This window comes from Phacochoerus africanus, chromosome 9, assembly GCF_016906955.1.
Source record: "Phacochoerus africanus isolate WHEZ1 chromosome 9, ROS_Pafr_v1, whole genome shotgun sequence".
Classification (NCBI taxonomy): Eukaryota; Metazoa; Chordata; class Mammalia; order Artiodactyla; family Suidae; genus Phacochoerus; species Phacochoerus africanus.
The window spans coordinates 68,985,364-69,010,699 of NC_062552.1; the positions used below are offsets into that span (position 1 = coordinate 68,985,364).

Consider the following 25,336-nt stretch of genomic DNA (forward strand, 5'->3'; position numbering starts at 1 on the left):
AGATGTATTAAATTTTGGCACACAACTTTAAGCACCTCTGGAGCTCATTTAAATCATTCTTTTTCCAGATAAAGTTAAGCTTGGTTCAATTACTTGCTTTACAGTATTTAGAAATACTCCATGATTATCCACATTGGCCCTCTTCCAAGAAGACAATAAAAACACAAATACGTCTACAACTTAAAAGTCATTACTTCCTTCTCAAAGTGATAAATGATGATTACTGTACATGCACCAGTACTTTTATTCACGATTTTTATTAGCATGGATAATGTGGTCCAGGAATTTCAGTTCAGACACAGTAGCACATATTTTATTTTTTAAATTTTACTTTTATTTTTATTTTGAGAAAATCTAAACTCACAGGCAGCTGTTAAGAAATAATACAGGGAGAGTCCTTTGTGCCCTTTACCCAATTTCCTCCAGTATAACATTTGCACAATATCACAACCAAGATACTGATATCAATATAGTGATGATACAGAGCATTTCCATCCTCAGGAGGATCCCTCATGCTGCCTTTTTATAGACATACACACAGTTCCTGCCCCCACCATCATTCCCCCTCCTTAACTCCTGGTAACTGCTAATCTGTTTTTCATTTCTGTAATTTTTTTTTCATTTCAAGAATGTCTTAGAAGTTGAATCATATAGTACACAACACCTTCTGGGATTAGTTTTTAGTTTTTTCATTCAGCATAATTCTCTGGAATTTATCCAGGTTGTTGCATGTATCCACAGTTTGCTCTTTTTTTATTGCCGAGTAGTAGTCCATGGCATGGATACACTACTGTTTGTTTAACCAATCACCTACTCAAAAAATCTGGGTTTTTTTGGCTATTACAAATAAAGCTGCTATAAACATTCATGTACAATTTTTTATGTGAACATAAGTGTGTGAAAACCTGTTTATAATGGTATGTAACTCTTTACCTAATTTTCTGGTTCCTTAAATACAGAGCAAAGGTACCCAACTTTTGTCAAAGGTCAGAGACCACTTCATTATAATTTAGGATTAACTTATGACTCTTAAAACAATCTTCCTACCTGACCTTGGGAAACCCCTGACACAACTCTCTCTCTCAGCCTCAAATAGACAAGATACATGTTCTTCAAACTGTATTCTTTGAAATGTGAACTCCATGAAATGTTCCTAAAGGGAAGATGGGGGAGATTATGGTCAAATAAGTTTGAGGAAATGTGGGATACTATTTGGTGTACAAAAGGAAGGGTCCAGTATCTAGCTGCCCAAGTTCAAACCTCAGTTCCATTTACAAGAATAGTAACCCTCGGGAAGACACTTAACTTTCCCATATCTCAGTTTTCCTATCTGTAAAGTGGAGACAACAACAGTTTCCCACTCCCACGAATGGAAGAGTAACCACAAGGACACAAGAAAACACTTGATAAATGTTAGTTAGCATTATTATTATTACTGCCACCATAATCAGAATCAACAATATCATTATGACCTTGTTAAAAAATACACATGTCCAGACCCCCTTCCTGGAGATTCAGATTCACTAAATCTGGGGTAAAGTCTAGTCTAGATGAAGAAGCAGAAGTTTATCTATATTAAGAATGTGTCCAGAATTCAAACCCAGAACAAACTGCCTGAAGGAGAAGTGTCACACTTATGTCCATACACACATTTAGTAAATCCTTTAAATGGCCAACTCTGTAGTACTGCAAAACAAAACAAAAAAATCACAGCTCTCTCCTGATTGAAGGTTGGGCTTGTAATATAAACTCATCATTCCTTCAGAGGTAGCTCAATAAAAAAAAAAAAAAATGGGGTTCTGTGATGTTGGTACACATTAGCTTTCCAAAAAATTCCTACATGCAGCAGTAAGCATTGGTATGTAAAAACTTTGTGAGTTATTGCTTAGAAAATCAAACCTGAATATAAGACATTATTTCTTTAGAGATACAAGAAAACAACTCTGATTGCTATTATTTCTGTAGGTTTCAACCACCATACTGTTGATTCCAAAGGTCTTACTGCCAAGCAACAGGCAAATTTCCAGGACACTTGGGGAATCACTCTGGAGGTGGAGGCAATCTTCTTACCACTTCGGTAGCAATCCTCAGGTAGGCTTTGGCCTGGAAAATAACAGATTTGTTTGTTCTATGTTTCTTCCCAATAGTCATGAAATGACTCATGAACTGTTTTCCATAGCTGTTCGTTGAACTGAATAGAAGAAAAGTTGAATGAGAAATGAAGAAATACGATAGTGAGAAGATACTGTTGTAAACACTGCAGGTAGGATAGGGGAGAAAGGATTTTAGTTTATTTGGAGGTTAACTATTTGGAAGGTGACTTTCTAAAAAAAATATTTGGTAGCAGCAATCACTATTTCTTAAACTCTAATTCTCGTGTCAGCAAACTAGCAACCCAGTCTAGTTGCAGAAAAACTACACCTTCTTCTGACAAACTGATAGCCTGAGTTAGATACTGCCAAACTTCTTTGGCATGAGAATTATCAGTTGTCTTTTAAAAGACTATACATTATCACCCTTGGCTTGTCTCTGGAAAGCATTTTCTTTACTCTCTCTGAGTATGGAGTCTAATCCCAGCACCAAGTACCTACAGGCTACTCCACCTGGTGAGATTTAAGTATCAGGCAAGAATTTCTGGAGTCATTTGTCACATTCTTCATCTTTAGGACCCTAGGACAACAGAACACAATAAGCAGCCCCCAAGCACTGAATGAGCCACAGCCTAATCCAATGTCTGCACTGTCCAGTTGGGACAATAGTCATGGCATTTGCATTTTAAAGTTTTAAACAACTGCAATACAAATACTACTTATTTCTCCTGTCTTATCTATAAAAAGTAATTGTAAGGCAATAATGAGGTTTTCTAAAACCATTAATTTATACATTTGTATACTTAGAGTTGTGTACGTACTACTACTATTACTACTGGTAAGAGCTAAAAGTTACTTGAGTACTTAATATTTGCCAAGTATTATTTCACTTATCCTCACAGCTACCCTAAGGGGGTAAATTCTGTCATTATTCCCACTTTTTAGAGAAGAAAACCAAGACCCAAAAAGGTGAAGAGTCTTGTCCACAGCATTATATCTAGTATGAGATGTGCTGAGCTGGGCGTTGAACCTAGGCTGACTACCTTCTCAACTTTGCACATGGTAAAAGAACTGTTTGAGGAGTTTCCGTGGTGGCACAGTGGAAACAAATCCGAGTAGGAGCCATGAAGTGGCAGGTTTGATCCCTGGTCTTGCTCAGTGGTTAAGGATCCGGAGTTGCTGTGAGCTGTGGTGTAGGTCGCAGATGCAACTCAGATCTGGCACTGCTGTGGCCAACAGCTGTAGCTCCGATTGGATCCCTAGCCTGGGTACCTCCATATGCCGCGAGTGCAGCCCTAAAGCAAAAAACAGAAAACCAAGAAAACAAAAACTGTTTGAGGTTTCTTTACCCTGACTTGATGAAGTGCTTTTAACTGTATTTCACACATCTTGACTTTGTTTTTTTTTCCCTTTTTGGCTGTTCTTGCAGCATATGAAAGTTCCTGGGCCAGGCATTGAATCCAAGCTGCAGTGTGGCGTGGGTCACAGCTGTATCCTTAACTTACTGTGCTGGGCCAGGGATCGAACCTTTCCCATCTCAGAGAAAACGCCAGATCCTTAACCTGCTATGCCACAGTGAGAATTTCCACATATCTTGATTTTTTAAAACTATGCGTGAAGTAAATACTTCCTCAATTTTGGGAAAAATTTTAAGACAGCCCTCTTATATTTACTTTATGAGGTTGATACAACATATTAAGAAATGAGCAATTTGAAAAACAGGAGGACTATTTTGATATTTTATATACATATACATACATACACACGTATATAAATCTGTGCTACAAGGAGGAATCCATATTTGCAACTCACATCAGAAACTTATTTGCCACATATTAGATCATAGAGAAAGAAAAAAAATTTGTATATGTATACACACACACACACAGACATATATCTACCTCTGTGTGTATATATATGTATATGTATATACCTGTGAATAAATACGTACATGTGGATACATATACATATAAAGTCAATCATGTCTGTTATCCCTCAATCAATATGTTAGAAAACTGTTCATGGAGAAAAATTTTAAATAATATTAATTACAATAATGACAAACCTTTAAGTATATGTTATCTGATATGTAATCGCCATGCTATTTGTTTCATTGTTGAAATATATGTGATGGCATAAAACTTGTTTCATATTACTACTTTAAATCTTATATTTTGACTCTTATTTCTTGAAAAAATCCAATGAATATAATCAGAAATGCCTGATTTTAAAAGGAACAATTAGTCTATTTATATTAATATAAATAACTGATATATCTGAGTTTTACTTACCAAGTTTTTGTGGTCTCCAAAAGACTAGTTTAATTCTTATTCAATCTATGTTAACTTCTTTTATACTAACATTTAAAAACAAGTATACACTTGAACCTTTTTCTTTGGAAGTTGTATGTTTAATATTGGTCAGTTTTTAACCTACAAACATCAGTGTAATTTAAAAAACTAATCACAGATCCATTCTATTTAATATTTTTACGATTTGCCTTGACAATGTAAGGATATTACACATAAATCTACTTTCAAATGTCATCTTTTTATTGGTGATACATAATTAAAAATTTTTTTTTCTTTTTTATGGCTGCACGTGTGGTATACGGAAATTCATAGGCTAAGGGCTGAATAGGAGCCTCAGCTGCCGGCCTATACCACAGCCACAGCCACACCAGAACCCAACTGCATCTGTGACCTACACCACAGCTTGTGGCAACACCAGATTCTTAACCCACTGAGCACGGCCAGGGATCAAATCTGCATCCTCACAGAGATAAAATCGAGTTCTTAACCTGCTGAGCCACATTGGAAACTCCTAAATTTTAAAAAATATTTGCATAGGGAATTCTCATTGTGGATCAGCAGAAACAAATCTGACCAGTATCCATGAGGATGTAGGTTCAATCCCTGGGCTTGTTCAGTGGGTTAAGGATCTGGCATTGCCATGAGCTGTGGTATAGGTCACAGACGTGGCTCAGATCTGGCACTGCTGTGGCTGTGGTAAGGCCAGGAGCTGTAGCTCCAATTCAATCCCTAGCCTGTGAACCTCCATATGCTGCGGGTGTGGCCTTAAAAAAAAGAAATCTGTATAGGTCCTAAGTGCACAGGTCAATGAAATTATACGAAATGAACCCACTTCTGCACTCAACACCTATCCAAAAAACAGAATACTATCAGACACCTCCCTCCCCAAAACCCCCCAAACTGTGTTTGACCCATAAGAGTTGAAATTACTTTACCAGGAAAGTATTAACATTTAATTCGAGTCCATTTTTTCTTTAAAAATGGTAGCTTTAAACTTGGAGGGACAAGATGGCAGAGTGGAAGGACTTGAGCTTACCTTCTATCACAAAAACACCAAAATTACAACTAACTGCTGAATAACCATCAATAAAAATAGATGGGAAACTACCAAAAAAGATATCCTGAAGACAAAGAAGAAGCCACATTAAGACAGTAGGACGGGCACTTTCACAATATAAGCACTTCCATATCTGCCAGGTGGGGGTAAAATAACTGCATCATAGAGGCTCTCCCACAGCAGTGAGGGTTCTGAACCCCACATTGGGAGGAGGAGCCCCCAGAGCATTGGAGTTGAAAGCCAGTGGGGCATGTAACAGAAGCTCCACAGGACTGAAAGAAACAGAGACTCCACTCTTGGAGGGTGCTCACAGGATTCCATGTGCACTGGGTCCCAGGGGAAAGCAGGGACTCCATAAGAATCTGAGTCAGACCTACCTGCAGATCATAGAGGGTATCCAGGGAAAGCAAGGGGTGGCTCTGGTTTGAGGTGGAGACAGGACACTAGAGGCAGAAATGCCAGGAGTATTCATCTGCATGAACTCCCCTGGAGGCTGCCATTTCGGAAAAATCTGGTGCCACCCATCATGATTAAGAAGCCCCAGGCCAAACAATAAGCTGGATGGGAACAGAGCCCCATGCATCAGCAAAGAGACAGCCTAAAGGCCTTGTAGACACACAACTTCTCCTGATCACACCCAGAGGCAAAGCCCCACCCCCCAGAGGGACAAGACTCAGCTCCACCTACCAGTGGGCAAGCACCAGTCCCTCCCACTGAGAAGCCTATAACAAGCCACTGATTGAACTTCCCCCACAAAGGGGCAGAAACCAGAAGCAAGAGAGGCCTCAACCCTCTAACGTGCAAAAAAGGAGACCAGATGAAAAGATATACAAAATGAAAAGGCAGAGGAATATAAGCCAGATGAAGGAATTGGACAAAACCCCAGAAAAACAGCTAAGCGAAATGGAGATAGCAGCGTCCATAAAAAAGACTTTAGAATAATGAGAGTAAAGATGATCCAAGATGTTGGGAAAAAACTGGAGGGGCAAGGATTGATAAATTAGAAGAAAAGATGAACAAAGAAATAGAAGATGTAAAGATTAAACAAGTGGACATCCAAAATTCAGTAACTGAAATAAAAACTTCACTAGAAGGAACCAATAGCAGATTACAGGAGGCAGAAGAATAAATGAGTGAATAAACAAGGTGGAAGAGAAGACTGGTGGAAATCACTGATGCAGAAAAGAATAAAGAAAAAAACGAAAATAAATGAGGAGAGCGTAAGGGAACTCTGGGACAATCTTAAACACACAACATTTGCATTATAGGGGTACCAGAAGGAGAAGATAGACAGGGAGAAAGCTCAAATCAATAAAATTAGAAATGAAAAAGGAGAAGTTACAATGGACATTCTAGAAATACAAAGGATCCTAAGAGACTTCTATAAGCAACTATATGCCAACAAAATTGACAACCTCAAAGAAATGGACAAATTATTAGAAAGATACATCTTCCAATACTAAACCAGGAAGAAATTCAAAAAACAAAATGAATGGACAGATCACAAGTACTGAAACGGAAACTGTGATTAAAAAACTTCCAACATGGAGTTCCCATCATGGTTCAGTGATTAACGAATCCGACTAGGAACCATGAGGTTGTGGATTCAATCCCTGGCCTTGCTCAGTGTGTTAAGGATCTGGTGTTGTCGTGAGTTGTGGTGTAGGTCGAAGATGCAGCTTGGATTCCACATTGCTTTGGCTCTGGTGTAGGCCTGGGGCTACAGCTCTGATTAGACTCCTAGCCTGGGAACCTCCATATGCCATGGTTGCGGCCCTAGAAAAGACAAAAAAAAGTAAAAACTTCCAACAAACAGAAGTCCAGGACCAAATGGCTTCGCGGGTGAATTCTATCAAAAATTAGAGAAGAGTTAACACCTATCCTTCTAAAACTATGCTAAAAAACTGCAATGGAAGGAACACCCCAAAACTCATTCTATGAGGCCACCATCACCCTGATACCAAAACCAGACAAAGATACCACACAAAAAAAGAAAATGACAGGTGAACATCACTGAAGAACATAGATGCAAAAATCCTCAACAAAATACTAGCAAACCGAATTCAGCAATACATTAAAAGGATCATACACCATGATCGAGTGGAATTTATCCCAGGGATGCAAGGATTTTTCAATATCCACAAATGAATTGGCATGCTACACCACATTAACAAACTAAAGAATAAAAGCCATATGATCCTCTCAATAGATGCAGAAAAAGCTTTTTGACAAAGCCCAAAATTATTTCTGATTACAACAAAAACAAACAAACAAAAAAACCCTGCAGAAAGTAGGCATAGAGGGAACCTACCTCAACATAATAAAGGCCATATATGACAAACCCACAGCTAAAATCATTCTCAATATGAAAAGCTGGAAGAATTTCTATTATGATCAGGAATAAGACAAGGATGTCTGCTCCCACCACTTCTATTCAACATAGTTTTTTTAAGTCTTAACCATAGCAATCAGAGAAGAAAACTAAATAAAAGGAATCCAAATTGGAAAGGAAGAGGTAAAACTATTTACAGATGACATGATACTGTACCCAGAAAATCCTAAAGACACTACCAGAAAACTGTTAGGGTTCATCACTGAATTTGGTAAAGTTGCAGGATACAAAATTAATACACAGAAATTGACTGTATTTCTATATACTAACAATATAATTTCTCTTTCAGAAAGAGAAATTAGGGAAACAATCCCATTTACTATCACATCAAAAAGAATAAAATACCTAGGAATAAATCAAAAAAGATAAAAGACCTGTTTTCTGAAAACTACAAGATCTGGATGAAAGAAATCAAAGATGACACAGATGGAAAGGTATACCATGCTCTTGGATTGAAAGAATCAGTACTGTCAAAATGACCAAAATACCCAAGGCAATCTATAGATTCAATGCAATCCCTATCCAATTACCAATGGCATCTTTCACAGAACTAGAACAAAATATTTTCAAATTTGTTTGGAAATACAAAGGACACCAAATAGCCAACACAATCCTGAGAAATAAAAATGGAGCTGGAGAAATAAGGCTCCCTTGCCTCAGACTATACTACAAAGCTACAGCCATGAAAAAACAGTATGATACTGGCACAAAAACAGAAATATAGATCAGTGGAATAGGACAGAAAGTCCACAAATAAACCCAAGCACCTATGGTCAATTAATCTATGACAAAGGAGGCAAGAATATACAATGGAGAAAAGACAGAGGTGCTGGGAAAACTGGACAGCTACATCCAAAAGAATGAAATTAGAACATTCTCTAATACCACACACAAAAATAAACTCAAGGTGGATTAAAGACCTAAATGTAAGACTGGATAACATAAACCTCTTAGAGGAAAACATAGGCTGAACACTCTCTGACATAAACTGCAGCAATATCTTCTCAGATCCACCACTTAGAGTAATGACAATAGAAACAAAGATAAACAAATAGGACCTAATTGAACTTCAAAGTTTTTGTACAGCAAAGGAAACCCTAAACAAAACAAAAAGACAACCCATGGAATGGGAGAAAATATTTGCAAATGAAGAAACGGACAAGGGATTAATCTCCAAATATGCAAACACCTCCTGAAGCTCAATATCAAAAAAACAAACAACCTCATCAAAAAATGGGCAGAGGGAGTTGCTGTCGTGGCGCAGTGGTTAACGAATCCGACTAGGAACCATGAGGTTGCGGGTTCGATCCCTGCCCTTGTTCAGTGAGTTAAGGATCCAGCATTGCCATGATCTGTGGTGTAGGTTGCAGATGTGGCTCGGATCCCACGTTGCTGTAGCTCTGGTGTAGGCTGGCAGCTACAGCTCCGATTACACCCCTAGCCTAGGAACCTCCCATATGCCGTGGGAGCGGCCCAAGAAAAGGCAAAAAGACAAAAAATAAATTAATTAAAAAAAAATGGGCAGAAGATCTAAATAGTTATTTCTCCAAAGAAGATATACAGATGGCCAAAAACATATGAAAAGATGCTCAACATCATTAATTATTAGAAAAATTCAAATCAAAACTACTATGAGGTACCACCTTACACCAGTCAGAATGGCCATCATCCAAAAGTCTACAAAAAAAACCAGCAACAACAACAAAAAAAAAACGCTGGAGAGGTTGTGGAGAAAAGGAAACCCTCTTACACTGTTGGTGAGAATGTATACTGGTGCAACTGCTATGTAAAACAGTATGGAGGTTTCTCAAAAAACTAAAGGGAACTACCATACAATCCAGCAACCAACACTCCTGGGCATCTATCCAGGGAAAACCATAATTTGAAAAAATATATGCACCCCAATGTGCACTATAACCGTATTTACAATAGCCAAGACATGGAAGTAATCTAAATGTCCATCCACAGATGAATGGATTAAGAAGATGTGGTACATGTATACAATGGAATATTACTCAGCCATAAAAAAAAGAATGAAATGATGGCATTTGCAGCAACATGGATGGACCTGGAAACTATCATACTAAGTGAAGTTAGTAAAAGATAAAACATCATATGATATCACCTATATGTGAAATCTAAAAACTAAAAGGATACAAATGACCTTATATGCAGAACAGAAACAGACTCACAGATTTGGAAAACTTATGGTTACCAAAGGGGACAGGTGGCAGGGGGGTGGAGAGATGAACTGGGCTGTGGGATTGGCATATGCACACTGAGATATATGGAATGACTGGCCAACAAGGACCTACTGTATAGCATAGAGAACTCTACCAAATATTCTGTGATAATCTATGTGGGAAAAGAATCTGAGAGAGAATGGATATGTGAATATGTATGACTGGGTCACTTTGTTATACAGCAGAAATCATCACAGCCTTGTAAATTAACTATACTTCAATAAAACAAAAAAACATTAGCTCTCAAAATACGAATAAAGCCTTATACTTTTTTACTAAGTACATAATCTACCAAGTACTTTGAATATATTTATCTCACTTGTGTAAAATAAATACTTCTGACTCAACTTGGATGAAGAAATGGGAGTTGCCTGCTCAAAGTCACAAAGTTAGCAGGCTAGAGAACATTCAGACCCAAGTCCACGCGACTGCAAAGCCCACCTCCTCCTACCACATCACACATTAAACAGTAAATCCAAAATTTAAGAGTAATTTTAATCATAATGCTTTGTCTAAAAATGGTTTCAGTCTGTTACAGTTACCAGAAACAACATATTTTGTTTAAAAATGGAAATTACATGTACTTCATAAAGATGTTTCTCTTAAATCTAAATGTGCTGATTTTCATCCATGCATCTTTATAAACACTTTTTTCTAATCCTCTAGTAGCTTTTCTAGGTATTTAAGCCTAATATTTTATGACGAAAATTTAAAGTTCACTAAGCAAGCTGAGACAAGACCATCATTCTATAACCTCTTATTTCTTATGTTAGAGACATACACCTATCTGATCACACAAAATACTGAATGATCCCAGAAGAATCAAATTTGCTACATTTAACCTTTGCTTTTTAATGGACTGTCTCTCTAAGCTCACATTTTCAATATATCCCACTCAAAGTAATGGTCAGATTGTCATTTGCTGAGGAACCACTAAAAGTGCTTAGTTTAACAGTTTCAATTTCCACAAAAATGTTGAGATTGAATTTTTTTAAGCCAATGCAGGATGACTTCAACAAATACTTTTTGGTTCTTATTGTGTGCAAGGCATTGTGCTGGGATATCTGTGGGATGGAATGATATTAGGGAGGCAGAAGGTAATTAGTTGGGGCCTTGAGGTCAGACACGCATGGTTTAAAATCCTAATTCCATCATTTATTAGCACTGGTCTTGGGTAAGTTAATTGGCCATTCTACGCTCAGTTTCCATATCTGTAAAATAGTTACAATAATAGTATACCTCAATGGGCTTAGGGGCATATTAAATAAGAATAAAGTACTGGAACATATGAAGCAAATTATAAATATTAGTAGCTGCTATTATTACTATTACATCCTCAAGTAATTTACAGTCTCATTGAAGGGCTCATAAATAACATGTCCCTTTTGACACTCTTCCTGCCTGAGGAATAAGTAAATTAAATCTCTTCCTTTTGTTTAATCCATAACTAGTAAAAAGCAAATATGGACACGAATGCAAAAAATATAATTTAGATTTCTCAAATTATTAATACTCTTTCTCATCAACTTAACTTTATACAGACTAACCCTTCCCTCCTATTCAAGATCTTTTACTGGACCGTTTAGAGGCACAGGTAATACAGCTGGATCTTATTTGTCTTTTCTCTCATTACCAAGTAAAAGAACTGGGTGGCAACCAAAGTCCAAGGAGTTTTAGGGAGTTTTTTTTTTTCCTTTGTCTTTGTTTTTAAATATTTTAAGTTCATATTAAGACTATGAAATAATTTAGAAATTTATAAGATAAAGTTTCTACTTATATTTGAAAGTCTACCAGAAATATCTTATAATACAACTTTCAACATATCAATACTAAGTTTTTTACTTGATAAAAAGGATCAAACCACAAAATTAACAGTCAATCATGGGTCCATCACTGTGTCCTCAAAAGGTGGATATAGTTGAATGAACAATTATAATTACACAAACAAGAGGAAGTGCTACTGAATTTAAGAGTGGTGCATCCTAAGGGTCCACTTGCTCTCCCTTTCTCTATGGCTTTCTCTGGCTATTTTACACTGTTCGCATTTGGAGTTTGAATTACTCTGTCCTCGGTGATCCACAGGTGCAGAAGGCTGGCACTATGGCTGAGTAGGCGGCAGTCTACTGGTGCTTTTTAATTGGTACTATAACCCCTCTCAGCTTTTCCAATGATGCTCAAATTCAGCACAATTCATACCTTTCAATTAATCACTGTCTTTTTAGTATTTGCCTCTTCTGAAAGTTAAATGTTACTGGGAGAGTTAAATCTCTATCGCCTAATTTTGAAAGAAATTGTGGGCAGAGAATGAGAGCCCTGGAACCTGGTGCTGAGAAGCAGGGGTGATGGAAGATGGAGAAAAGGAGGTGGAATGAGAAAGAAGACAAAAAGCTGAAGATGAAATTTTTACTGATTAATAAATTTGCCTATACGCAACCCTAAAAGCAAACAATAAAAAGCGTCAACCTAAAGGGCTAACAATTAACAAATAATTCTACAGATTCCATTTCATTAACTTCTGCATAAGTTTACTATGTTGGCAAGTAAACATTTCTTTCATTCTTCAAATGAAGACATTCAAGTAGAATGGGCATTAAGCTTTCATGCATACAACATGGAATCTGTTGAGAGGCTGTGACTATCTTTTGGGAGCATATTTCTATTTGAGTTCATAGGGGAAAAGGGAAGGGGGTTATCAGGAGGTAAAATTCACCACAAGAATAACCAGAAGGATCCTGATTCCAGGATTCAGCCACAGCTTCCTAATATCTAGGACTTAACACCTTTAAAGCTAAAGCTGAAAACTCTACCCTTATCCCATGATTCAAATTCTTTTCTGATTTTTAACTGACACCAAAGAGCGGCATTTACTTGAAGCTGTGTAAGCGGGAGGACATAAATGGACTCAACCCTTTGATAAAGGGCAGAAGAAAGACTACCATGACATCTTGTATAGGACATTGCAGAAGATGTAAATACTCACAGTTGTATTCTACTCAGCATATTTCAAAGTATTTTCACAAGGTCATCTCATTTAATCCTCCTCATTATGATATCAATTTACAGATGGAGAAAAAGGTTTAGAGACATGAGGGAACTTGCCTAAGGTCACACTTAGAAAGTGGCATTCTTGGTAATGAAATCCTAAACTAATACAGATTAATGCTTTCCCTTTCATACAGAGACCTCTTTGAGAATCTAATAAAGCTCTTGTTCATTCTTCAGAAGAATGCACATAACTCCAGGGGATTCTCAGACCCAGGTTAAGATCTTCTGTATTATTGCCCTGTGGCTGTGCACACCAATGGCACCTGAGGGGAACAGTCTGCTCACCCTCTTCTCTAGATCTCTGTATACGAAAAAGGAGGTAAACTGAATGCTTGTCTAAGTATACACAATAGACACTGAACTAATTTTGCAATTAGTTATGAAGGAGAGTAGACACTGTATTGGCAAGAGGACGCATGGGTTATGGTTTCAGAGCTGGATGTGGAAATAGCCTCTAATACTACCTTGGATAAATCTCTTATAGTAAATGAATCTCGGCTTCTTCATCTTCGGCTTCTTCATTTGAAAAATGAAAACTATCATACCTATCTCATAAATAGGCTATGAGAATCAAATAAGATAATGTAATTAATGTACCTAAGTATTGTACTCACTTCTTAGAAGAAATTGAAGAAATCATAGCTATTAGCAGAGGACCCAAAAGGTGAAAAAATGGAAAGAGGCCAACATTTGAAAAGGACCAGACTTGCTTTTTTTTTTTTTTTTTGTCTTTTTGTTGTTGTTGTTGCTATTTCTTGGGCCGCTCCCGCGGCATATGGAGGTTCCCAGGCTAGGGGTTGAATCGGAGCTGTAGCCACCGGCCTACACCAGAGCCACAGCAACTCAGGATCTGAGCCGTGTCTGCAACCTACATCACAGCTCACGGCAACGCCGGATGGTTAACCCACTGAGCAAGGGCAGGGACCAAACCCGCAACCTCATGGTTCCTAGTCGTATTCGTTAACCACTGCGCCACGACAGGAACTCCCAGACTTGCTTTTTAATCACATCTTACCATTTATTAGTTCTAGGACTTTGGGGAAATTATTTAGCTTCCATGAGCCTCAGTTTCCTCATTTGCAAAATGGAGACTATTTATATATTGCTTGAAGTTGTTATGGGCATGGAAATTATGCAAATACCTAACAATGTCCAGTACACTATAACTACTATTAATATTAGGAAGATGATTAATAATAATGAATGTCTACAGTTTTAAGGGTAGGAATAATAACTTCTATGGAAATAAAATAAATACAAGACTGCACTTTTTTTCCTTTTCATGGACATGTCTAAATCTTAAAATTGCTCAGAAGTCTTCAAATACAAGGCATAAGTCTTCATATGTAAGTTTTATGACGTGGTACATGAAATTCTCACTAGTTTTGCAGAGATCATACCAAATCAAATCTAACTTAAATCTCAAAGGGTTAGCTTGTTCATATTCCCATAAATGTCATCCAGAACAGTAAAATAGGTCTAATGTTTATGCAAATGCATATGAGATTTTAAAAACATGTAACTCCAAAAATCTCTACAAACTGTTGTTTACAGTTTTAAATTATATTATCTTTTGATGGTTGCTCTGTGTTCTCTATTATATTACATTCCTTTAATTTTCTTGAAATGATGTTGCTTTTGGAGAATCTCAAAGAAAAAAGCAATAAGGATCAGATGGAAAAGTATTAAAAATCTAAATTCATAATTGTAATAAACTTGTAAGTAATTATTCTTATTCATCAGGCATCACCATACAATGTCTCTAAATAGTCTTTCTTAGGAGGCATAGGAAAGTGGGTAATTAAAAAAAAAAACCTCGATTTTCATACAATGTTTCATTCACTGCATAAAGTACACCTATGGTAGTTGGGATTGCCAGATTTCAATTATGAAAGTAATAAAAGGTTATGGTTTTTGCTTATCTGAAAGATTTCTAAGAAAAGGCTGAAAAGGAAATTTAACATTTATCACCTAAAAGTCAGAGAAAAGAAAAACAATGATAAGTGCTACACTATATTTACTTAGAGATCATATTCCCAGCAACTCAATCACCTGGATAATAACTGCCAACCCTTAAGAAAGGAAAAGGAGCTCTTGGCCCCTGAAAGAGATAATGCAAAATCAATATACTTTACCAATTTGAGACACCTGACTATCAATTTTGCTCTTATTTTATTCACAGTTCTAACCAAGTTTGGCCCCTTTATCTTCTAGTTCACATAAAATTAGAGGAAGCAAACTAGAATGAAGGGGGTAGTAGTTATGATGGATGGGCAAAATAACAGAACTATAAAGTTATACTCAATAGCTGAGGGGAGAAACTAAGAAACTATAAGATGGGGGCTGTTTGGCAAAGGAGCACAAAAAAGACATCAAAAGTGATATACCAGATGATGGCTCAGATTCTAACTTAAACAGCAAGTGCTACTTAGGAAAGAAGAGATATATATGACAGATTTTATTTCTATTTTAAAAAGGAGTAAAATAAGAGATTTTATGCTTAAAGTTATAAAATTTCAGCAATCTTGAAAATCTATCAACTGTAACCCCAAGGATATTAGCTAATGAAAGACTCTAAATTTTCCCACCTCACCTCCCCCATCATATTTATTACAATAAACACAATGAAAATCCCATCTCTAAAGGTTTCCCTATATCCAACTCAACATTTTCTTATATTAGATTTCCTTCTCCCAGTAATCAGCTGAACTTCTAATACTGAAACATAATAACCTCAGGCAGCTAGATACAACTAGACAGCAAGATAAGACCTCTACAAACTCTCACCGCTCTTCATGAGAAAACAAGTTGGGTGACAATTCTTTGTGGGTGAAATTGTTCAGCTGATAATTCAGAGCCAGTACTGGCATGTCTACTATATAAAAATAGTAACTAAAAGGTGCTTTGGATAAGTTAACTAATCTTTGTTTAATATAAGCATCACAAATAGATCAACTTGATCTTCCTTTCTTTCTACATATGAAAAAATATATATCCTTAGAAAATAAATTAAAGTACTTCTTTAGAAATATAACTTACCTCATCACTTTCAGGCTGTGAAAACACAATTGGCTGGCCTGTATCTGAAGCTTCCCTTATATTAAGATGTAAAGGAATGTCTCCTAAAAGAGCCCATCGGATATCCATTAGTACCACAAAAGTTTATATAAGGCATATGAAATTTTACTTTTTGAACTTTTGAAAGAAACAAAATCTAAACTAAACCAATTTAAATCAACTTGAGTCTGACTATCCTCAAACTGCTAAATCTTTGAAAAAAGAATTTCAAATGAAAATTAGGGGTGGGAGTTCCTGTTAAGGCTCAGAGGTGCAAACTTGACTAGTATTCATGAGGATGAGGGTTTGATCCCTGGCCTCATTCAGTGGGTTAAGGACCCAGTGTTGCCATGGGCTGTGGTGTAGGTCACAGATGCAGCTCAGATCCTGCCTTGCTGTGGCTGTGGTATAGGCTGGCAGCTGCAGCTCTGATTCAGCCCCTAGCTGGGAACTTCCATATGCTACAGGCATGGCCACAAAAAGAAAAAAAGAAAAAAGAAGAAGAAAAGAAAAAGAAAAAAAAATTTAGAGGCAAAGTATTCCCTTTGAGGGTGGTACAGTGATTACACATATATGAAAGTTGTATGGCAGCCAATCAAGGGATAATGTTTCTGATTTTTAATTCTTTGCTGGAGGTCTTCTAGCAAGAAATGGCTTAAAAGACATTTGTAAATTATTTCTCTTTATAATAACTGATATATATGTATATACAATGCCACATTATAAGAGGAAGCTGAAGAGGAAAAGATAAGGTGGTAAAATAGTTTCAAAAAAGTACAACAAAATGGTCTTCCACATGTTGGCAGATAAATGGGCCAAGAGAACTGCTGGAAAGCAGGCTGGTAGACCCATTATTTCAACTATCTGCCTCTTTATCAGAATTATTTTTTTTATTATGTATTAATCTGTATAGCATTACATATAACTTATGAGCTTGATGAGATCTCAAGAAATATACAATAAAAACCTCCAATATTCAGACTTGAGGTTGGAAAGGATGTGTGTCTTTCCTGGGAATATACTACTAGCAGGTAGTAGAATTTAGAGGAAAAGTGCTCTGATTCATCATCCAATTGACTCTTTCTACCATATCATCACAAGTGAAGCCTTTCAAAAGGTTGAGATTTAAAATGCAGTAAATTGAGTCTTAAGTAAGAAGAGCTGACTTGTCATGGTACTCAACATTCTTAGAACCACTCCAAGTTCATGCAAAGGTCATTGAAACATGTTTGTGTGTGTTTTATATAAGGAATTCATTTAGCACCATGCCATGCAATGTAAATAATGCAAAAAAAGAATATGCTACAAAATTACAAACCTACTACAATTTACATTATGAAGTACAGGGAGGAACAGATATTTCATTGTCCTGTTATCAGTAAGTTTTGAGATCTTAACCAACTTTAAGTCTTTCCTAAATGTTCAAGAGCCAAATGAAAAAAATCCATGAATATTTCAGTAACCATTTAAAAATCAGATTTTCATTAATTTGATATCTATTCTGTGATCAACTTTAGACTGTAGGAAGCTGTCACAGGTGCAGGCAGGAGAAGATATGTTATAGAAAATACTTAAAAACCCATAAAGTTTTTCTCTTGATTTACGAATTTCCATTATATAGTAAGAAATCCTGAATACTTTCATTTCTTTCTTTTTTCTTTTCTTTTTCTTTTTCTTTTTTTTTTTTTTTACAGCCGCACCTGTGACAAATGGAAGTTTCCAGGCTAAGGGCTAACTCGGAGCTATAGCTGCATATCCAAGCTGCATCTGTGACCTACACCACAGCTTACAGCAACACCAGATCCTTAACCCACTGAGCAAGACCAGGGATCAAACCCACATCTTCATGGATAATGGCTGGGCTTGTTACCACTGAGCCACAATGGGAACTCCCAATGGTTTCATTTTTACTCTAGTAACGGAAGAAAAGAAAAAGTAAAACCTTCTCTATATAGCCACCTATTGATATCATTTCTGTGCTCCAAAGACTCACTATCCACAGAAGGGAACAATAAGAGAGAGGGAAATCTTATTAGAAAATAGGTGGCATAGTAAAAGCAGTAATGGGCTAACAGAAGTATACCGAGAAGGATAAAAAAAGAGTAAAGGTAACGGAAGTGGGTGAGGTTCAGATTGGCCTTGAAAAGCATTTTTGAGGGGCCAGGGCTGAAGGAAGTACATTTCAGAAACGGAAGTGAGATCATTTGCGATCTTAACTACTATGCATAAACTATCCCTGTAGGTGAATATGGAGCAAGTTCTTAAGAGCAATTTTACCAAATAATCATTTGAAACACAGCCCCACAGATGAAAACAAATTAAGAGGCAGCCAGAGAGTCAGTAAAGGACAAATAAGAGTACTGGGGGTTTCACCCAGTCAGGAGGCCAGAGTTGGAGAGCTCTTTCCCTGATTTCAGTTCCTCATTTCCAGTTCCAACCTCTTCATTACCAGAGCCCCTGCTCTAATTCATGGCAGATTCCCAGGGGCCTCCATGACCACATTAAAAGGAGAAGTGTTCTATGTCAGAACTCTAAATTATTTTTCCCATATACTTTGAGACACAACAGTCTATGGCACTATCCAGTTTCTGTGATCAGTAATCAGTGTCTCTGATTATTGTTAGAATACATGTACATTTATGAGCTGTTGGTTAAAATATAACTTCCATATGTGAGATTGTTTCTCTAGGAGATGTGTTTCAAATTCTAAATAACTTACTTACAAAATCATACCACCCATTCATAAATTAGGGAATTATAATATTGTCAGCATAATTCAATAATGCCATTATAATTACACATTTACTTTATTACATAAGTGAATGTCAATCTGTTATGTTATTACGCAGGTCTGGGAAATTGAACTTTCTAGGTTAGTTAAATGGAAAACAGTTGCAGAATATAATTAGTAGCTATAATTACAGCAATGTATCAAAATATATCATTAGTATTCACCTGGTACTATAGTAGCTGCTACAGTACAAATGTATAATAATAATACATTTAACATCAACTTTTAGAAACTTAATTATTATAAAGAATGATCTAAAATTCCTTGATCTCTAAGGGATCCTGTTAACTATTTAAAACTAATAATTCACTCTATGCCTCCCTTATTCATCCATGTATTTGAGCATCTAAAATCTGCCTTTGCCCAGAACAGAAATTCATAAGTAGAAAATCAAAAGTGTTTACTAAAAAGTGCATTAAGTTGCTTGTGTATTTTTTTTAGAATCATGTTTTATCCAAAGTCTGTCTTTTGCTCACCTAACCCATGATTTTACTTCTTCTCAAAACACTAATTAATCCTTTGAGTCAGTAACATGAATAGTACGGACAATGTAAATTTTGGGTGCTATACTTAATAAACATGGCATAAAAAGGTTACAGAATAAAAAATTATATATAAAATGATTATAGAAAACAGAAAATATTGTTTTTCTAGAGCATAAGGACTAATAAATTCAAAACTGATTAGGAAGGCATGTCTTCATACACACCATGAACTGACATTTTCAAAGGTTGCTATAACATACAGAACAGACATATCTGTTTATACTGAGAGGGGTCTTCCTAACTTAACATTATTGAAAATGTGGACTTCAAATCATAGTACTCAAGCTATAAAATTCTCTTCTCAGATTCAAGTTACAGGCAGTTTTTATCTATAGCAAAAGTTATCATAACTGGCAGAATAAACTCCCTAGTCCAAAAGCCTTCCACTAATAAAGTATTAGAAAAAGCCAAAGAAAGATTAAGACATAGAACTGCACTATACTAACTCACTCTAAAACACAAAGCCAAAAGCAACTCATCAGTTTCTGAGACATTCTTCATCACCATCTCCATTTTTCTTTCTGTCATTTCCTCTGCAAAAGAATATCCTGTGGTCTTACCTAGAACATCAAGATCAAGGGTCCGTGCTAGTCTCCTTGCACCATCAGCACCAAAAATATGAGTTTTGTGTTTACATTTTGGGCACTGGAAAACACTCATATTTTGAACAAGGCCCAAAACCTAAAATAATAAAAACACAGTGAAATCAAAACAAACAAATCAAATCTCAATCCACTATTTCAACAAGGTTTTACCACATGTCTATTAGGTTCCAGTGATACGATGATCAATAAGTTATGGTTTCTGCTCTCAAGGAACTCAAGCTAGTGGGAGAGCAAGACACACGTGATTAATAATGTGGTAAATGCTAAAGAGATACAAATGAGAGGGATCAAAAAATCCTGTTTGGGAAAAATAAGAGGGGTCTCTGAGTTGCCTACAGAGAACTGATTCTTCAGGTTGAGGGTGAGAAGAGGGGTTGAGGCAGAAGCAAGAGCACAAGCCAACACAGCAAAATTTAACTTGTGTGGCCTATTTGGGCTGCAACCAGTGAGGGTGTCAAGGCAGAAGCTAGTTTGGTAAGAAAGGTCATGGTCATATGGTAAGGTGCTAAATGCCATCCATGTATTTGAGACTTTCTTCTTGAGACAATAGAAAACCACAGAAGATTTTAAAGTTGAGGAGATGGCATCAAAGAAGCAGTGACAGACAATCAGATCTGTGTTTTAGAAATTTAGTTCCGAGAGCAATATGGAAAAAATAAGCAGGAAGACAAGGAGAAAAATAAACATTTAAGAAGCTCACCATGGAAAAGCCCCACAGTAAATTAAATAACAGGTAACATATACTGAGTGCTTACTACATGTCAGGCACTGGCATAAGCGCTTTGCATGTACTATCTTATTTACTTCTCACAGAACTTTATGAGTTTTTATTATCCTTGTTCTATAGGTGAGAAAACTCACACAGCTAGCAAAAGACTGAAACTCAGCTCTTACCAAAATATTATTGTTTGAAACAAACATTAAAAGCTACATAGAAAGTGTCCATCTGAGTTTTCCTGGCTTCTAGCACAAAATAGATACTTCATAACCATTTGTTGAATAAATAGACAGATTCTGCAAATATGATCCCTATTCGTGATCCTTTTACTTCTTATTGATGTGAAGGAATGCTTCTCTTCTAGAATAAAAATGGAGACAACAAAAATGGAGCTATCAGGGACTTAGAGATAACAAAGTCTATAGCATCCTATCAATTCTACCAATAAGATTATTATTAATGGGAGACATCTCTATTAGGACAGTTGCATTTTAAATAAAGAATAGCACTGATAGTCCACAATGAAACACATAAATAAGAAGGGGATCAAATCTATTATTTTTTCTGAAAAGAGAAACAGGAAAGACTAAGGTTTCCTACGAAACATGTAAATGAAGACAAATAGCGAGGGACATAAATTTGTGAATAAGCACTTTCCGAGCGTCACATGCCCTTGCGCTGATACAAAGTATCACAAAAAATGAATCACCCAGTGTTTTGGTAATTCAGCATCACCTCCAGAAAGCTACAAGAAAAACATAGCTTAATATCACACAGCTTATTTGTTTATTCACTATGGCTATATAAAACACTCATTGCCTGGGCAGTTTTACTGCCATTTATGTTAAGTGTGATGTATCACCTAGCGGTAAGGCTTTCAACTTAAACATAAAAATACTACTCAAGAAATGGGAAAAGGAGAAACACTTAAGGTGAAAATTTAGGTGAGATATATTCTAATCCAGAGAGAACGGGAAAAATATTCCTACTCTGGAACCTCTTAGACTCCCCAAGATATATAGGCACGGAACAAGAATGTATTTGTAGTTTGGGTGGTTAACTTCTTGTTATCAAATTGTTAGCTATGATATAAATGTCTCAGACATGTTCTTATATAGACTACATAAATGTCACAGACATAAGCTATAACCAAGCTTTATTTAATGAGATCTTATTATCTGCCAGTAACTGAGCTAAACACAAGGAGTAGCACACAGTGGTGAGCAAGAAAGACTTGGAGCTTGCACGCTAATTGGAGAAACAGATTGAACAATTAGTACAAAAATCTATTTTAAACACTGGAACAGCTTCTCTGGAAGCAAAGTACAGAGTATTGAGACTGCAGCAGAAAAGAGGACTCTATCTACCCTTGGAATCACAGAGGACTGCCTTCAGGAAATATCTGACCTAAAAGTTAAAGAATAAGCAGGCAAAAACAAGGAGAAAGGGAAGAAACACACTCAAGACAAAAGTAGGAGCACATGTCTCCTTTAAGGAATCGAAAGGCAGTATGGTTGGGGTACAGGGTGAGTGGTGCGAGATGAGGCCTGAAAGGCAGGGCTTGCAGGCCATGTTAGATATACCTAAGTGCAAAGACACGCCATCAAAAGGTTTTTAAGCAAGAGAGACCACTATGCCCATGGAGCAGGAGACTCATTTCTCAGGATGCAGGGTTTTAAAAACAACATGGAATGGAAAAAAACTAAAAGGACTTGTCTTTGTGTGTTTATTTTCTTAGACAAGCACAAATCCAGGGCTGTGTTCTCTGAAATCAGTCATTTCAGAGGTGATAGTTTTTCATGCTGTCTAAAATACTCTAGTTTTCCTCCTGCACAGTTCTTCTCCGTCTAGGACTTTTCTCCTGTGCACAAGGTTAGGATTTTTCTTCTCTGCAATTAGGTGAGGACATGCAACTTGTTCTGGACAATGAAATGTGAGCTGAAATGACATGTGTCACATGTAGGCAGAAGATTTAAGTGCTAATTCCCCATTATGTTTCCCTCTGTCCCTGGGACTAGAAAGCTTCCAGAACGTCTGGGTGCCAGAGGAAGAGCAACGCAGAGGAGTGTTAAAGCCAAACCATAGTGGACATGTAGCCTGAGAGAAATAAAACTTGTATTGTTTTAAGCCTTTGATTTGAGGGTTGTTAGTACATATAACCAGCCCATACTGGCTGATACAGGGGCATAGGAAGAAAGTATTCGAATTTCTCTCTCTTCTTTATGATTTCTTTTTTAATTTTAATTTTTTGTGTGTGTTCTGGTGAAAATAACATTAATACAGTAATATAGGTACACTGTACATAGATACATATAATTTATAATATATATCTATATAGTATACATTATAGAATCAACATATAGACACTATAGTCTATACTATATATAGTTTATATCTATACAGTATATATTGTATAATCAAAATCTATATATGTACAGACATAATTACATATATGTCTAAACATAATTTATTGATAATAGTTAAAACAATTTAGAGATAAACACCCTTTATGTTAAAAACTAAGAGGTTGTGACAAGTAAGCTTGGCTCTATTACTGATAATATGTAGCTTCTTCAAGTTAAAGGATAAATGCCCTAATACTGCTTCCTAGGTTGCTGTGACTAAACTAACTCCATTTAACTCTTACAGACTTCTCTCATCTTAGAAACTTCCCACAGGGAGTTCCCGTCATGGCACAGTGGTTAACGAATCTGACTGGGAATCATGAGGTTGCGGCTTCGATCAGTGGGTTAAGGATCGGGCGTTGCTGTGAGCTGTGGTGTAGGTCACAGACATGGCTCGGATTCCGCGTTGCTGTGGCTCCGGCATAGGCTGGCGGCTACAGCTCTGATTCGACCCCTAGCCTGGGAAACTCCATATGCCACAGGAGCGGCCTAAGAAATGGCAAAAAGGAAAACAAACAAACAAACAAACAAACAAACAAACAAACAAAAACTTCCCACAGGAGTTCCTGTTGTGGCTCAGCAATTAACAAATCGATCCCTGGCCTCGCTCAGTGGGTTAAGGATCCGGCATTTCCCTGAGCTGTGGTGCAGGTCACAGACTTGGCTCCCACCTGGTGTTGCTGTGGCTCTGGCATACGCCGGTGGCTACAGCTCTGATTAGACCCCTAGCCTGGGAACCTCCATATGCTGCGGTGAGGCCCTAGAAAAGACAAAAAAAAAAAAAAGATACATGAAGGTAAACAAACATGAGAAAAACTATCCAATTTTAACTATATTCAGGGAAGTGCAAATTAAAACCACAATAAGATATCATACATTTATGATTAAGACCTGATTAAAAACAGAAAGACATCCTTATGACTATAACAACCTCCCCACCTCAAAAAAACAAACAAGTATCAAATGTTGGTGAGGAACAACATACCTAGTTTCAGTTCTAGGTAGAAAGTGGTACATGCACTATTTTGGAAAACTGATATTTGATAGTTATTTACTTAAACTGATACGTGCCTATACTATGGCACAGTATTTCCACTCCATTACATATTAACAAAAATGTGAACATAACAGTCACCAAAAGACATATACAAAAATGTTCATAACTAAATATCCAAAAATGGAGAAACTATCCAAATATCCATCAACAGTAAAATGGACAAATAAACTGGTATGGTCACACAATGGGATTGCTATACAGCAATGAGAATGAAAGGACTGTAGCTACAATCAACAGTATGAGTAAATGTCTCAAACAACTTTAAACACAAGAAGCCACACAAAAGTATATTCTTATTATTCCATTTATAAAAAGTTCACAGCCAGGTAAAACAAATCTATGGTGTTATGATTTGGGTTCCACTTTGGGGGTAGCAATCAGGAGGTGGCACAAGGCAGGAGCTTCCAGGGTACTAGTAATGCTGTTTCCAGAATACAAACAACAGGTGTGTTCGCTCTGCAAAAAATTCACTGAGCTAGCTACACTTATAATTTGTGCCCTTCTGTGTATGCATCTAAGACTTCAATAACATGTTTGCTTTAAAAAAAAGGTGGTCATGTGAATAGTCACCAATAAAGCAGTAAGAACAAATAACCACAACAATGCTTTATTGGGCACCTTGTGAACCTGCACACAAAAACAACCATCTATTTTAAAAAGAAAATATTCTATCAGAACAGAGAGATAGCACTAACATTAAAATGAGGTTATTGGGAGGAACAATCCCCTATTCTTTCCACTTGACACTCCCAGGAAAAAAAATGAAATAAACATCTAACCCCAGGAGTTCCCTGGTGGCCTAGTGATTAAGTATCTGATGTTGCTACAGCTGTGGCTTGGGTCACTGCTGTAGCATAGGTTTGATTCCTGGCCCGGGACCTCCACATGCAGTGGGTACATCCCCAAAAAAGTCTAACCTCAGAAAAGTTCTGAAACAGTGGGGTTCTAGACCAGCAATGTCTAATAAGAGAGCTACTAGTCATATGTGGCTACTGGGCTCATGAAATGCAGCAAGTCTC

At 36.8% G+C, this 25,336-nt stretch overlaps 1 protein-coding gene across 3 annotated transcripts in view; it reads right to left on the bottom strand.

Annotated features, from left to right (window-relative positions):
• Positions 1–238: 238 nt before the first annotated feature.
• Positions 239–25,336, bottom strand: part of NUBPL (NUBP iron-sulfur cluster assembly factor, mitochondrial) — a 220,595-nt gene continuing 195,497 nt past the window's right edge. For 2 of the 3 annotated variants that reach the window (XM_047794980.1, XM_047794982.1), the window contains 2 exons: positions 20,093–20,213; positions 239–2,103 (listed from right to left, as the gene is read on the bottom strand). In XM_047794980.1, coding sequence (XP_047650936.1) covers positions 1,922–2,103; positions 20,093–20,213 — 303 coding nt within the window. In that variant the 3' untranslated portion in view covers positions 239–1,921. Of the gene's footprint in view, positions 2,104–16,178; positions 16,262–20,092; positions 20,214–25,336 lie in introns of all 3 variants that reach the window. The other variant, XM_047794981.1, reaches the window with a different exon arrangement.